This window comes from Trematomus bernacchii, unplaced genomic scaffold (assembly GCF_902827165.1).
Source record: "Trematomus bernacchii unplaced genomic scaffold, fTreBer1.1, whole genome shotgun sequence".
Classification (NCBI taxonomy): domain Eukaryota; kingdom Metazoa; phylum Chordata; class Actinopteri; order Perciformes; family Nototheniidae; genus Trematomus; species Trematomus bernacchii.
In genome coordinates, this window is record NW_022987648.1 from 2,449,052 (window position 1) to 2,466,333 (window position 17,282).

General features: G+C 39.1%; 1 protein-coding gene across 1 annotated transcript in view; it reads right to left on the reverse strand.

The window, feature by feature from the left end:
* Nucleotides 1-3,487: 3,487 nt before the first annotated feature.
* The window catches only part of LOC117485720 (inactive dipeptidyl peptidase 10-like), a 430,229-nt gene continuing 416,434 nt past the window's right edge, over nucleotides 3,488-17,282 (reverse strand). The window contains exons 16-26 of the mRNA XM_034134388.1: nucleotides 16,627-16,748; nucleotides 14,917-14,961; nucleotides 13,207-13,305; nucleotides 13,053-13,122; nucleotides 12,369-12,563; nucleotides 10,173-10,227; nucleotides 9,803-9,902; nucleotides 8,634-8,692; nucleotides 5,705-5,777; nucleotides 5,328-5,401; nucleotides 3,488-4,623 (exon numbers count right to left, since the gene is read on the reverse strand). Of these exons, the coding sequence (XP_033990279.1) occupies nucleotides 4,483-4,623; nucleotides 5,328-5,401; nucleotides 5,705-5,777; nucleotides 8,634-8,692; nucleotides 9,803-9,902; nucleotides 10,173-10,227; nucleotides 12,369-12,563; nucleotides 13,053-13,122; nucleotides 13,207-13,305; nucleotides 14,917-14,961; nucleotides 16,627-16,748 (1,033 nt within the window). The 3' untranslated portion in view covers nucleotides 3,488-4,482. The remainder of the gene's footprint in view (nucleotides 4,624-5,327; nucleotides 5,402-5,704; nucleotides 5,778-8,633; nucleotides 8,693-9,802; nucleotides 9,903-10,172; nucleotides 10,228-12,368; nucleotides 12,564-13,052; nucleotides 13,123-13,206; nucleotides 13,306-14,916; nucleotides 14,962-16,626; nucleotides 16,749-17,282) is intronic.

The following is a 17,282-nucleotide window of genomic DNA, read 5'->3' on the forward strand; positions in this document are numbered from 1 at the left end:
GATATGAAATGGATGTTTATCCTTCCATTTGAGCAGTTATCTCAGTCTTCATGTACAAACTGGGAGTGGCTCTCTGATGGGAGTGTATTGCCCTATTCAATGTTCTAGCAGCGACTGTGAGTTTATTAGTTTAGCTGAAACATAAAGTAAGATGAGCATTGGGTAACCGTTTTCAACAGTAGGCCAGTTTTGACTCAATAGGAAAAACATTCTGATTAAAAAGAACAAAAGCATATATCGCATCAGTATCCATCAGTTAAATACCCCCACCCATAATATAAGGTAAAGTGTGTCTTATCTGTTTTAGTTTGCTCCACTTTATTTAGCTCAATTTGTTTTCTTGTATATATACAGAGTTGTTGTGTGTTACGTTTATGTGCATAGTCAGAAGTGGAGGACACTACAGGTTGAACAGGACTGTATACGTGACGAATAAACAGCCATAAAACCTAAAGGGATCGTTTTGGAAGTTTTAATGTTGGTTTGAAAGAGCTCCTTCTCCAGGGATCAGCTAAGTTCATCATTATCTTTCAAGGTGCACTTTCTTTACAATATTTACCTCACTTTACCCTTCCATGTTTCCAACTGTGTCGTTTTCTATGCTCTTTCCAAAGCAAACTGAATCCCTTGACAAAACCAGTTATTTTGAAATAACCAAGGTCACACAATTGCCCAAACACAAACAAGTATTAGAAGGAGGACGGTAACATGTCAGTGTTGACAGTGGAGACTAAGGACCTTGGCTCTTGGGAATATAAAGCGTTTAGTTCCCCCATGTAAAGGGCTGTCTCACACCAAAGTTAGGCGGTTCAAATGTTTTTAGGCGGTCATTTCTTAGGTGTATAATAAAGGTTTTGCTGGTGCATCCGTCCACAGCAGTACATTACTTATCTTCCGTGTAGTTCTCCTGTCATCCACTGTACAGTAGGTAAACCTCATATAATCCCACTTCAAACACTGAACTATTCCTTTTCATACAACAACATGTGTTTAAGTAAAGACAGCATGTCCAATGATTCAGATGCTGCAGAGGTAAGAGTTTCTCTCCCCAGCAGAGTGAACATCTGCTCACACATTCAGGACTGATTTATGCACTCTGACCATTTTCATGGCATGTTTCCAGCTAACTCTTTCATGAGGGTGTGCTGCGGCCATGACAGACTACCTCCACTCTTTATCGTGAGTCCCAAGGTGAAGAAACAAATGAAACGTTAAATTGAAATCTCAAACAATCAATAAAAACAAATGTGGCTGATTTGGTTCTCTGAGTGCTCTATTTATCAGCATGACTCATTGTTTTTCACTCTTTTTTTTATTCATAATCATCACTAGAGGACAATCACAATAACCCCAAAAGCTCAACCCTGCCCTTCCCCTTTTAAAACAGCAAAAAGAACAAGTACAAGCATTACAAAATCCATCCTAAGAAGAAAATCAGCTGAAAGGAAAACAGAAAGAAAGAGTACAAGACATCCAGGTCAAATCAATCCGTCCCAATAGACTAAACTATCTATGAGATGTGACATCTCAAAAATATATTTATGTACACACTCTGCTGTATTGTACTGTACAAAATGTGACAACACTTGACACGTTCCCTGTATACATGCAAATACCTTACTGACACTGTGAAACTGTCCGATCTGAGTCAGCATTATTATCCGCTGCAGGTAAGTATTCTTTTCTTAAATAAGAGAATTTCCAGAAATAAGGAACATGTCTCCTGGCTTCAGACAGCTGCTGAGTCAGGTGGAGCCACAGCAAAAACATCTCATACAAGATCTAATGACATATTAAAGGGATAGTTTTAGATTCTGTGTGGTGGGGCTGCATGACGTCCTTATAAAGTCAAAACCCAACCTACAGGTGATGAAGGTCAACAAGCCAAAGACTGACCCAGGATCAGCACGGAGGCTGAGAGATTTTCTGATGTGGAGGCAGCAGCACAACTTATTCTGGACACCTGAAGAAAGGCCCGCCTAAAATGTTTTGAATACTTGTATCGCTTTACCGTTTGGCTCTTTGAAATCCAGTGGTGTAAAGTAACTAAGTGCTGTACTTAAGTACCCGTTTGAGATGCTTGTACTTTACTTGAGTATTCCAATTTGTTTTGCTTTTTTGTTCTTCTACTTCACTACAATTCAGAGGTAAAGAGAGTACTTTTACTCCACAACATGTATTTGATACCTTTAGTTACTTTACAGATTTGGATGAAGGATGTGAAATATAATCAAGTGTTAAATCAGACTTTAGTTCCAGCTGGAGTAAATTCACTGAAAAAAATGAAATCAAGACTTTAATTAAATGTATTATGTCAACAAATGACACCTAAGTGTTTTAGGTTAGTTGAAACCAAAAAGAATATGTTTAAATAAAACATATTTTAACTTAACACTATTGCTTTCAACTAAACGTACACACACATGATGTGTAAAGTGTTTACATAATACATTTAATTAAAGACAACAGTTGTTCAGTATCACAATCTACCCTTCAGCATACAAAGTCATTCAAACTAGCTCTGCCTTATCAACATTTAAAATATATACATGATTCTGAAATTGACCAATTTGCATAATGAGTACTTATACAGTACTTACAAGTATATTTTGATGCTAATACTTTTCTAATTTGAATTGAGTAACATTTTGAATGCAGGACTCTTACTTGTAACATAGTATTCTTATACTTTGGTAGTTCTACTTTTACTAAAGTACCAGCTCTGAGTACTTCTCCCACCTCTGTTGAACTGTCACCAGACTCCATTGTAAAGCAGTCATTACTCCTGCAGACCCTGGGGGTTGCTGGCATGTCATTGGTCTGTTAGTTACTTTAGCTTTCTGTTTGATGGAGTCACCAAAGTTTCACAACATCTAAAATAAAGTAACCAATCCAAGCAGAGATTCAATAGCAGCTCCTGGAATACAACATAAGTTCTGTAGCTCTGTGGAGGGTAAAGCTGGGGGTACTGGTGTTCTGGATGGGCCTTCTTTTAGGGGTCTTAAATATGATTGGCTGTGTCCCTTGTCCAAAACAATACATTGCTCAGCTTCCTGTGTGTGTTTCTGAACCTACTGTGGGTAACACTCTGACTAAGAAAAGCAGTGCTGCAAGAAGTACTCACATCCTTTACTCAAGTAGAAGTACAAATCATTGGTGTCAAAATACTCCACTACAAGTAAGAGTCCTGATTTTAAAATGATACTTAAGTGAGTATCAACAGTAAAAGTATTCGTTGTGCAGAATGGATATTTTTTACAGTATTAAATTATCATAGTTATTATTTTATCCTGTTTTTATACCAATTTTAGTTGGTGTGGACCAAATTTAAATACTTGAATTACTGTGTAGATAAGTAGTACAGTACTGCATTATACAATCATTATATCATTACATATGTACAAAGTAACTGAGTGATCAAATAAATATAGTGGATTAAAAGTACTCCATGTGCCTATGAAATGTACAGAAGAAGAAGTACAAATTAGCATTACATGGAAAAACTCAAGTAATTATAAATATGTCAAAAAATTACATAAATACAATACTAAATGTAATGTACTTAATAATGTTCTCAGTTATTTTCCACCACTGGAGATAAGTAACTCATAGAAGCCCACTTCAAAACATATAAACTATCCCTTTAAGTGTAAACCACATTTCAATAATCTTCATACCGTATGCATCACTTGTTCCTAAGCGAGCAGCTGCTATGGTGTTGGAGCTGATGCTAAACTGATGATGGAGTCATGTCTCGAGGACCTGAGTTGACATAGGTTAACATGACACTGCTAATGTATGACTACCACTGCCAGCAAGTACTATTACAGTATGTTGAACCTCATAAGGCATTGTACATGTCTACACAAGACCCCTGTACAATAAAGTGTGACCTATAAAGACTTTTTTATATTAAGGGTGGGCGATGGGGAGGGTTTCAGCAGGAAGTAGCTCTTATTCAGGATGGGCTCTGTTGTGGTGAACTTGAGTGACTAAACATTTCCTCTGGAGCATTTATCTGTGCAACAATACATCAACCAAAGGAGAGGTGAGTTCAAAGTATACAGCTGTGTTCTTCCTCTGCAAGTGTTACCACCATGGGGACTAACATGTCGAGATGTGTGAGGCGGCTAGGGGGAAAAGAACCATGCACTGTGGATGAAGACGAAACATGGAGGATCTCTTCTGTGCGCTTTGCCAAGAAACGAAGCGTCCAAAAAATGGGACGACTGGAGGCCAGTTCCCGCCTCAAAGAAAGTGTCACTGTTGTGTCCTTCAGTTATCTTTTCAACACATTTACACGTACACAGTCACACACCGGAGTGCTCACACACACAGCCACACACACACTTTAGGAGCATTAGCAGCTCTAACCCAATGTCCATGTCTCGCTAAACACTTGGTCCAATACGTGAAAGGCCTTGACGGATTTGAGCAAAATCCTTCAAGCTCTGCCAAAGGTCCGACCCTCAAAGCCTCCCCCTACTCCTCCTCCTCCTCCTCTTCGTCATCGGGCAGCGGTAGGAGCTCCTCCTTCAGACACTCCCTGTAGAAGCTGGTCAGCGTGGCGTAGAGGTGCACGCGACTCTGCTGGGACAGGAAGTGGCCCTCATCTGGGTAGATCTGTGGGGAGGAGGGAGGCCTTTTACATTTTCAAATGTTCAAATTCAAAGGCTTTATTATCATATGCACAGTAGCTACAGTGTAGACAAGGACAATCTTAAGTCCTAGGCCTCCAACAATGCAACATAAATATATAAGACATATAACAATAAAACTAACAAAAAACTATAAAAAATAGAGCACGAAGAAACAGAGTAGTAAAACATTGTGCAGGATCAATGTGCTGATTCATTCAAATGTGTTTGTAAATGACCAAGTAAATGCAGGAGTATATATGTAAATAAAATAGGATACACATTAACAGACAGTCAAATGAGATACTGTACAGTGAAATAAAATACAGTTTATTGTAAACAGATGACTGCTTTAGGTTATGAAGGCACTTCACAGAGCTCAGGCTAATGCCTTAATAGCAGTCTGGATTAAACTTGATTAAAGTAGAGTAAACTAGTGCCAAGAGGTTTATAGACATACAAAGTCAACCCGGGGAATAATGGGAATGGGTAAGGGGTAGACAGATGTATCGAGAGAACTGAAAACAGTGCTGGAGGCAGCCCTCTTCATTCCTGTGAGAGCTGCTCAGCAAGCCAAAATGGCTCTTGAGTACAAAAGTACAATTTTCTATGTTGAACAATATAGAAAATGTGCATTTTGACCACCATTTGACTAAATACAGTGTTCAGAATGTGCCTGGTGATACACACCTGCATTGAGTAGTTTGCTCCAACTTTCACCAGGTTCTTGACGAGCTCAGCAGTATGCTGGAAGTGAATGTTTGCTGGGAATGAAAAAAAACGAAAGATGTCAGCAGGATTCAGTGTGAATACTAACTGAGAGAGAGAAGACACAATCAGATTGTTGCAGGATGGAAATTCCTCAACAAATCCGACATGCATGATTCACCAGTGAGTGTTTGTCTCTGGAAATCGCAGCATCAATTTAGATAACCCACTTTCCCTTTTATCTTTTGATTAAAACACATTTGGCTAATTACGTTGCAGGATTGCATGCTTCTTTGTACTCAGCAGTGATGCACCACAGATACAGTGTTTCCATTCAATCACAATTTATTTCCTCTTACCATCTGCTGTGCCGTGCACCAGCATCAGCGTCTGCTCTTTCAGCGCCTGGACACTCTGCAGCACGCTGGAAAACTGCGGATCAGAAAAAGTGGTGAGATAATAGATTGATAGATATGCTAACTGCCATTAAGGAAAGCAATAAAAAGAAAGGTGTACGATCCGATGAAAGACATGCGGTACATTCCATCATACACTGATTACAGGCACCGTGTTTTAACCCAATTACAGACATTTTAGGGATTAAGAATCTACCATTCAAATTTGTTTTATTCTTCTTTGCATGTAATATTACGGTCTCGGGATGGGAGGGTTACTTTAATAGTATTCTCTTACAATTACTTGTTACCAGTAACAAATATAATCAGTAACATGATTGAATATCTCAAAAAAGCAATCTATCCTTATTACGTGTGAAAAAAAGAGAAAATAAATGTTAAACTTATTCAACATAGAAAGTATTTATGTTTAGCAAATCAGCAGTCGACCTACTGTACATAACACTATATTTAATAAAGTAGAAGAATGAAAGTAGCCTAAATGAAAACCAAAAAGTGAATTCAGGCAGTAGTGGATAACAATAGTATGTACAAAGCAGTTGGGATATAAATGCTTATCAAATGAGATGTTGTCTCCTTAACCCTCCTATTGTCTTCGTTTCCCCCCCCCTTACTTTGGTGTTCGCGGTCAAATTTGACCGGTCCTGTTTTAACTGCTATTACATTAACACAAAAACCATTAATCATCACCAAATGTCATTGAACACCCTTTCAAACTGTACATATTGTATCAGACTACTGGTATACATGAACAACTGCAGTAAATATACAAAGAATAGACACTGAACATGTATTGCGTGTGCCAGGTGTGATCCATGTGGGGGGATGGGCACATACGAGCGGGACATGTGTCAAATTGTTCTGTGTGTGTGTGTGTGTGTGTGTGTGTGTGTGTGTGTGTGTGTGTGTGTGTGGGTGTGGGTGTGGGTGTGGGTGTGTGTGTGTGTGTGTGTGTGTGTGTGTGTGTGTGTGTGTGTGTGTGTGTGTGGGTGGGTGGGGGTGTGTGTGTGTGTGTGTGTGTGTGTGTGTGTGTGTGTGTGTGTGTGTGTTTGTGTGTGTGTTTTATCTGACCCGGATGGTTACTAATTCCTTTTCTTTATGGCGGTCATTTTTGACCGGGAACACCATGGGTGTTACAAAGTTGACTAAATCATCCAAAATGCAATGAAAGTGGTGATCAGCAATTGTATATGTTCAAATGTCTACTGTGAAGGATATCATAAAGCCTTAATGCAATCGAATGTAAAACAAAAAAGTTATGATTGATGAAAGTAGTAAATCGGTCAGATTTGACCCGAAGACAACAGGAGGGTTAAATAATGCCAGTATAATAACAGCTGGATGGCACAGCTTGCACTGAACCGTAATGCTGTTTCCCTTTTCTGCTTTTAATATAACATTTTTATAAGGAGTGGAAACATTTTCAGAACTATACAGATCTTATTCTTAACTGGAAGATTAGCTTCAGTTTCCCTTGAGACCCATGCAGTGCTGTAATGTGAAAGCATGTTCAACATGATCAGGCTTGGGGAGTTACGGATTATATGTAACAGGATTACGTAATCAGGATACTAAAACATGTAATGCCTTACAGTTACATAAAACATATGTAACTAGAATCAGAATCAGGTTTATTGCCAGGTACGTTTACACAAGGAATTTGCTTTGGTGTCTGATGGTTCGAACATTAACAATCTAAGAAAATAAGTTGTAAGAGTAGGTACAAAAATATAAGCATGAGAAAAATAAAATATTTTAAAGAAACTATTCAGCATTAAAGAAGAAGCACATTTACATTTAAATATACAAAAGAACCTAAAAAACGAAAAGTCTTAGGACAATGAACGACTGTACTGTATATGACAAACTATTATTATATTTTAAAGTTGAGGGATGTGCGAAATATATTCAGAGCTGAGCATGAACAGGGCAAATAATACATGTTGTAATCAGATTACTATTATGTTGATTACTAGCAGGATTACAATGTTCCTCACAAAGTAAAAAAGAGCATATTGTGTTTGTATTAAAATCTTTGCGCAGAAGTAACATGTCTCTGTTGTCATAATACACTTAATTAAAAACACCTCTTATTGATTTGTATTTTTCTCTTTTATTAATTTGATATTAAGGTAATCCAAAAGTAACAGAAAGTAATCAGGTAACATTACTTTTAAATGTTGATACTCAGATTCGGTTACTGATTACATTTTTGAAAGGTAGCTATTGTAATCGAAAAAAAATTGAAAGTAACCCTCCTATTATATGTCGTTCTTTATTTTAAAATGAATTGTACAAATTGTTATCCTGCCAGAAATCCCAATTTATAAAACAGAAGTGTGACGGTAAACTAGAAAAGTGTTTTAGTTTACTGTAAGGATTTAGAGTTAACTCTTCTAATGTTTCCTGATGATGTCATCCTGTCACATGATTCCATTACTCCCCTGTCCTGCACCGTCTATACAAGTTGAGAGATAACAGATATTATAGCAATAGTGCAGACATATAAATGCATGTTTACTGAAAGCAGTGAATTACAGATGTGTTGTCTGGTTGTTAACAATGTGCTCACAAAACAGCCTTCTGTTCTCTATCGCTGTGGAAACCCCTCTGATAGCAGAACATCTTTCAGGCAACCCTTTTGCAGCAGCTTACAAAAGAGAAAAAACCTTGGCCTGTGTTCTGACACACTGGTGCCGTTTCCAAAGAGAAATGAGTGACAAAAATCCTAACAGAGCGTGAATAAAACAGAGGGTGAAGCCTCGCTGCTCTGATAGCAGCGTTCAGGATCAGATGAGCTGAAGGTGTGTCAGGGATGTTTCAGCAAGCCGCTTTCAAACGTCAGCGGGTGAGGGAGGAAGTAAACACGCACCTGATATCTGCTGTCATCCCGTAATGGCATGCCCAGGTATCTCTCAGAGAACGCTGATGCTGTGCAAATGAGAAGTGATATGTGTTAACAGAGGGGACACAGCTCCAGCTGAGTGACTACACAGAGGACTCCCTGTCAGCCTCAGCTCACAGGAAGCTTCCAGTGGAGAGGGAAAACATCTTGTGCAGAATAAAGGGTCCACTGTGGCATCGTAAGACTGTAAATAAATGCTGTCATGTGTTGTGTTTGTGTTACTAACGAGAGATTCCCCTCACTGTGTAGTCAGAGGTAATCACAGAGTACTTTCTTTATTTCTACTTTTAAGTGAAATGTTGTAGTTGCAGTAGACACCATGCATTAACAGTATAAAGGTTATTCAAGTTACCCAACACATCCAAAAGAATACAACATTTCTTTATATTTCTGGAAACCTGTTATTTAAGATGTACTTCCATTGAATCACATTTGATAATGTTTGGGTGGTGTCCTCAGCAGTGGACATACAATGACAGTTATTCCTGAGATACCTGCTTCATCTCTCCACATGTTAAAATGACAAATGAGTACAAAGATAATAATCAAATATAATTTGTGAACTGTTTTTGGATCCGATCTGCCACCTAGGAGAGGGGACTTGGAACATACATGGTTTTATATTCGATCCAATAATCGTTCCTCTGAGTGGACGCCATGTGTACAATGATTAGTTTCACTCTTCACAATGATTGTATCTGTTGGAGCTGTTTATTGATTCATGCTATTCCATAATGAACCATGTTTTGTTTTTGTTTATAGTGGTAATTATTTTAGTTAATTAAAGTAATTATTTGTGCTTTTATTGTGAAGGCAGTTTTGGGCACTGGGTAATGTAGACACCTGGCGATCATGTTTACATTGGAGACAGGTGGTCTATACAGGGGAAACCACGGGGGAAACCATTGTTCTCCATATTTATAAGAAATAAATGCACAAAGCAACGTTCTTGCCTTGATATTGACTATTTTCCTGAGTAAGATCCGCGTACTGGTGCCCGCGGGGGCAGCCGTTTTATTTTGAGTTAAATGTAATGTTTTGTTTCTTATGATTTAGCATCTACAGTATCAGTGTTTTGTAGCTGAATACTTGTTAAATCCTCCATCCTGATGCAGGGGGTGGAGGTCTGTACTCACCATAGAGTTTCCAGTCCGTCACCGGAGACATCGCACATGCACATTTGAAGAGGCTGTCCGTGGACTTGAGCATCATTAATGTTATGTACGCTCCATAACCCTGAGCACACACACATAAACATTAATGTTACTTTGAGGGGAAATCATTCAAGCTGTAAAAACAAACTCTATTTCAATGTTCCCTAATAATTCAACAACAACACATGTTAGCACGTTAAAGCAGGGCACTTATAATATAGTGGAATGTAAAACCAAACATTCTACTTTTCCTGAACAACATTGATTTATACACTGTGTATGGATCATTTGCTGCTGGCAAAAATAGACTGAATTCATTTTACATGTAATTATAGAGCAGAACACGGCTCACCTTTCCAAACACTGCTATCCGTGTTCGATCAATATATGGAAATGTCATCATGAATCTGGAAGAAAAAGCCACATGCCATATACATTAGAACACATTAAGACCATATGAAACTCACTGCACATGGAATAATTGGACATGATCAATCATTACAACAGATGTATGGTTTACTTAGAATTGTATTTCATCATCTGCTGGAATCATGTGGAGTGGCTTGTGTTCAAACAACCTGGTTGAAACATAATATTAGATTGATATGGTTGGGCTGCTACCTTTAGGCACAGCATTAAGTTTAGCTAATTAATGCAAGGTAATGAGTAAATGTATTTTGATAGGAGTGATTTGTTTTAAATTAAGTTTTCTTAATCTCTCTGGAGCCGCTGTGAGCTGTAGCTTGAGGTGAGAAACAGATGGTGGACTCTAAAGAGACAATTTGTGAGTAAAAAATATCTTTGCTGGAAGTGAAACATTCAAGACACGATCTCTGAAGTGACTCACTGTACTAGAGCACTTTTATTTCAACCACAGGCTGGGTTTCACCTCACCTGCTCCATTGTTCACATCTCATAAACACAGTGTTCTGTATGAGGGACAGGCATGAGCCGAGAAACAGGTTTGATTTTCTTTGCATTTTAAAAGGCTCCTATTATGCACAATTTACTCATACATTATGGTACAAATATGTAAAAAACATTTCTATGATGTGTTTTGCTCAAAATACCAAACAGATCATGCATTTGAGACATCCCTCATATCCCTCTATTCCAGCTCTTAGAGAACTGCAGGTTCGGGGTCCTTAGCTTGAAAAAGATAAAAGAGGAGGAGGAGCTAATGCCTGCCCTTAATTCTACCGGAGATAAAGCTAAACACTGCCGTGATGAAACGCCATCCTGTTCCAAACACTTCAAGCATTATTTCTGAAACAGTATGGAGCTCAAATGCTTTTTCTCTCGCGGGTTTACCACAAAGTGATTTATTTTTTTATTTCCTGCTTCTTTACACATACTAGTCCAGTACAGGTTAGCTCTGAGTGTTAGCGATGCTAATGTAAACACCGACCATATTACGTCCAAAACATGTCGTGCATTGTTTCTGATAGCAACGTTTCTGATAGGGCCGTGGGTGTAAAGCCAGCCCACATTCTTTTTTTGATTTGGGTACGGAGGAAAAGAGAGAGGGTTTTATTTGTGACACTTTGTGAGTCTCCTGACACACATATTTATGTATAAAAGACATACCAAAGTGCATTTTGCATGATAGGTCCTCTTTAAAACAATACAGTTGAGCTGTGAAAAAATCTCATTTAATTTCAACTAAATTGTCAAAATGCAAAGTAAATTCTTCCTATTCTTTTAAGATCTCTCTACAATACTCACGTTCTATTGGTAAAAGTGAAATACCTTTATATATTTTGTGTGAAATATATTAATATCTCGAGTGTAGCAATCAACACATGTATTTATAACCACATACAGTAGGTGTAGTGGTTATAAATACACCTACTGTGAAAGGCTAAAGTAAAGTCACCTGTAGCACAGAGGAACATTTCCTGCTGGTAGATGAGAGACATCAGAGAAACAGAAAAGGTTGTACTAAACCACATCGACGGGTGCGGACAGTTTGGATGCACAAAGAGCGATTGCACACAGCCAGCTGTGTTTCTCGTTCCACCTCAAAGGACTAAACAACAGCTGTGTCAATTTCAATCACAGGTTTGTTTGTTGACAACAGAGGAGAGGAAGGCAGCAGCTGCAACAGGGAGGCCATGAAACCACCATGTTTTACTTGTTAAATATAGTTTCTGATTACATATTGTTCTTCCTAAAAGTTGTATGAACAACAATCAGGTGCAAAGTGTTTTACTATTAAGAGATAATTGTAATATTCTTCCTGAGGGGATTTGCATGATGGAATATTTAAAGATGGTCCATCCTTTTAAAATAATTCTGAAATAACAATGATACAATAGTATTTGTCCAAAGTGAGAATTAAATTTCAATAAAAAAATAGTTTCATTTCAATGTTGCTCATAAGCACGCATATGCAGCCAAAGTCTTGATCATGGTGGGTGTGGATTCTTACATAACTTACAACTTTACCACAAAAAACACTTTCGATTGTGAAATGTGAACCGAAGGGTCCAAAATGTGAACATAACACAGGGATTTATAGAAGAATGAAGTGAATTTGATAACATACTCCACTGCAGCGATCTGGTCCTGGACGTCCACAGTCCCCAGCCTCTGGTGGACCTCGTGCAGGATCCTCTGACCCTGGAAGCCGCTGCCCCGGCCGTCCAGACGGGCCACGATGACGCTGTCTGAGCTGACCAGCACCGAGTCCCAGCCCAGAGAGAAGCGCTCGCTCACCGCCTGGCCACCGGGGGCGCTGTCTCTGTGGAGGCACAGAATGAGAGGATGAAGAAGACTCATAGGATCGCGTCCAGCAGAATCAAACTGCTGGAGCTGAATTGAGCCATTGTGTGAGTAGAGGGGCTCGTTGTCTGGGAAATTACGTCAAGCGAGTGGTGTTACTGTTGATGATGCTTCCATGCACCTGCTGCAAAAAAGTGTGAAGTGTGAGGGACAACTTTCATCGACCCAAAGACTCCATCAAAATGATTGAACCAAACAATAAAGTCTGCAGACTGAGGTTCAAGACAACGTCCAGAAGTGATCCTTCAGACAGTAGGCTACCCTGAACTGATAAGAGAAAATGCTTTAAATGTTTCAGATTTTGAATAAGCATTACACATACAGTAAACGATAGTGTTCCCTATTGATTTGTAGCTTTGGACCAAGGAATGAATGTCAGAACTTAAAATAATTCCTCAGTATGTGATTCTGACATCTTGTGCGTTGTGGCATTACAGATGATACTTACATAAGCAGCAGTAGGCCATAGTGACGGGACTCAGAGAAGTCTGGAGGATAGGAGATCTTTAAAGGTAAATCTGTCAAATAGAAAGAAAATCAATTCTATCACAAATTCATCTTCTAATCACAGAAACGGAATATAAACCAATACATTTTCTCACCAAAATGTTCCATCTGCACGGTTCTGAAGTCGGTCATCTGGATCCTTTTGAACTGCAGGGTGGCCTTCAGCAGCAAGTTGTTCTCCAGGATGTAGTAATCTGTAAAGATGGGGGATGTGTTTAAAGGATGATGGAGTCCCAAAATGGCTGCCAATAATCAAAGCGCCGCTGCATACAAATGGCCCATAATAACAAGAGGTGTAATGAGATGAAATGGAAGGTGGAGGTACGACGGATCGTTTCTGACGTCGCTTCATTTTGTGGTAAATGTAAATGTTTCGGGACGCTGAATACATTCCTGGATTTAATCCCTTGGGGGTTTAGCTGTTGTAAATAAAGGAGACAGTTTGAAATACTCAAATGTGATAAGAAAGAGGATGAAATATGCAACCAAAGACAAATGTAAATCACCTTGTTCCTAACAAAGGTTGTATGTGTCTTTTGAATCAAAAAGGGAGGATTTGTGTAACATTATCAAAAAAGCTGTGCTTCGTTTGTTGTTCAATCCTAATAATTATGGTCATGTGTTCTGTTGTTAAACTTGTATGAGCACATAACTATAGTCAAAAGGTTTATATTTCTAAAGGCATTTGACTCCCAGCAGCTTGCTCAATCTGGCCTCAAACACTAGAGCCCAAGTTCTTTCTCCACCTGTAATAAACAATGACTCCCCAGTTCGGCCAATTCTCCATTCAAACCATCTGAGAAGCAGCTAAATGAAATGGAATTCATCCAGCACTTCTAATGGAAAACCCAAAATCAATAGGCGGCTCATTATGAAGCCGCCAGAGGCCTGGAGGTCCCAGCTGTGGATGGAGGACCTATCCAAATATCCTCGGGCAAATTGCTTGCTTTGCTGCAGCACAGCTGTTAACTTTCTCTTTTGGTAGGGGGGGGGTTACAGGCATGGATAACATGAAGAACTACTTTGTGTGGCTGTGAGTGAATGCAACCATGTGTGTATGTGTGTATAGTGGTGTGTCTGAATTCTAGGGAAGTCATCCAGGTTTGTTGGCCCTCTAGTTACCTAGATGATGCTCATTCGGCCAGTTTTAAACCAGGACAAAGCTGTTTATACTCAAAACATTCAGAACATGCAAAGTTTCAATTGCAGGGAAAAAGTGATCACTATATTTTCAAAACCTTATTCAACAACCTGAACACCCTTACACACAAAGATGTCTTTCTGCAGATTCTTTCTGTTTTTCTTTCAGCAAGACCTTAAGACATTTGAAAGATTTGTGTAAAATCATAAGTCCTCCTTTTCCCTAAAAATCGCCTAAAGCCACAACAGCAAAAATGAATAGGCGAATGTAAACATATAACTTAAAGGACAGAGTAGGTCTAAACTTATATAGATGTAACTAATTAATCCAAAATACCATACTGTATTTGGTGATTTCCAAACCTTCTTATTTATGTTTACGCATAAACATATAAACATTAGGTTAGTTAAAGATTCTGGTTGGAACTAGGTCACGTAGAAGGAGACATGGTTACGTACCAATGTAGGGACGTACATGCTAACATTGTGACATACTGTAGATATGTAACATCAAATATCTCAATATTACATCTTTGTTTTAAAATAATGATTGAAAGTCTTATGCTTGTCCACTCTGAACTTCTCCCTACGACCACTGTCTATACTACTACCGCCAATAGAGGTCTCTAACTAACAACTGCAATATAGATCCTACGTGCGCTTACTTGAATGAATGAGGCTGTGTAAGATCACAGTAGGTGCTCCAGGACCTGAAAAGGAAAAAGGGCAAAACATGAGTGTAATTGAAACATCATCCTGTTACTCCGATTGAACGTTGTGTGTGCTACATGCAGATGATGGAACATTTGAAATCACCATTCGTTCTTCCAGCATTGTATTAGTCTGTGTGAAAGGGTTGCTCCTCTAAATCAGCCTCACGACAGTCAAACACAGGAAGTCCAGATCCCTACAGAACCTGTGTGATGTCAGGTCACTCCCAGAGCCTCCCTGACAGCCTCGGACTGTCAAATTGACTCGCTTATTTTCAACATCCTTTTATTGTACTTGGTCAGAGGTTAATAGGATGGCAGGTGTGTTGAATAGCTCCCTCAGCAGCCAAACACACACATTCCTCCTGCACACACACATTCCTCCTGCACACACACATTCCTCCTGCACACACTTTCTTTGTACTGAAACTATGAGTAACACTTCCTGTTGTTACTGCATTAGCCTCGACCTTTGCATTCCTCACCTCTCTCTTATGACACACAGATAAATGCTTTCATTATGTAGCTGCTATAGTAGCAAACCAATCAGAAACGTTTTACGAGTGGAAATAAAGTCTAGTGTTACTCCTGATGAAACGGGAGACAAAGATGTTCTGTGAACTCGGCCCTGGGAAACAACAAGCTTCCTCCATTATTTGTATAGCTTTTGGGAAAAGGGAACAGTTTTATTGTCTAATAAATCACTAAGCCAAACGCTTCTGAGCATGAAGCACTCATCTGCTCAAAATAAATTGAAACCACAAACAATATAAAGAGTTACCCTCTATTAAATAAGCTGCTCGCCGCACAATAACTCCACCGAAAAGTAATTATACACAATATATGAGCTAATTGTTTAATTTAATGCCTCTCATTTGGAACTGATGAGAGATGAATTTAAAACAGAATAGTTGGAGGATGACAGATAATTACCACGGGCATACCCTGACATCTGCCACATGATCTCAGGAAGAAAACAATGAGAATAAATGAGGAACATTAAGCACAGAACCATCCATCATTTACAAGCATTTTGTCATCTGTTGCCTGAAACCATTTGAATGGCCTTCATGTTCCAGATGTGTGAAAGCAGAGGTTGTTCAAGTTTAGAACACTCCAGTGTTTAGATGATCTGTTTGATAGATAATGCAATGAGAGTGTAACCACTGGTGACACACACGGCCATTTATATTCTTTAACTGCAGAAAGGAAATGCCCTTTCTGGGAAGAAGTAATGGCCCGTACTGGTAGCTTCAATATAATACGTCGATTCCACAGTGATAGTGTTATGATCCCAAACAAGTTATACATGAGGATTACTCCAATACCAAACTTCAAAAAGTAGTTTCACTGGGGGATTTCAAAGATGCTGCATGATAATCATTTCAAATAGAGCCTCCAGAGGTAGCCTTTCCTAAAAACTTAAGGATGACTCATCGTATTTATCAATGTGTAAAGCGTGATGTGGGGAGTCCTCTACAGTTAGATGGTATCAATCACCTTCCAGAACCAATATTCAACCATTCCCTCGATCATGACCGTTGCATTCCATTGTATTAGGAAATATGACTCCATGAGGAAGGTAAAGAGGCTCTAACCTCAGCAGGAGTTTAAGAGCAGACACTGGAAGAGCCTCTAATCAAACATGAATATGTGTTGGCCTACCTTTACAGTGGAGGATAATGTGCTGGTTGGTGGGGCTGATGTCAGAATCGAAGTACAGACAGTGAGCTTTGTTCAGCTCGCAGGTCAGACACCGGCGTGGGAACAGACCCACCGTCTTCACACTGAAGAGAGGAGGTCACATGAGGAAAGCACAACTGTTTGAGTCAAGTTTGAGGGTAATGTCAGCATCACTTTATCTTCTTATAACTATCAAACAATCCCATAAAGAGTCCAACACCAGCAATACAACATATCCAGCTTAAAGGTGGGGTAGGTAAGTTTGAGAAACCGGCTCGAGATACACTTTTTGTTATATTCCATGGAATGCTCTTAACATCCCGATAGCAATGAATATCTGAAGTGCTTTGACAAAAAATCCATAAAAACATTTCATCTGTGGAAGCCTTAGTACTGTAAAAAGCACGACCAATCATTTTAGCCGGCCCGGCTAAAATAACTGGATGGCCTACCTGCCTGTCAGCCTTCCATCTGTGCACAAACTTATCTCGTGCCCTCATTGGTCATGTGCGCGTTCGTGTGTGTTGGAGGAGGGGCTCTATAAGGAAGTGGCAGATTTTCTCCGGTTGTGTATTTTCAAATTCTAGCGATCTCGAGCCGGTTTCTCAAACTTACCTACCCTACCTTTAATATATTAC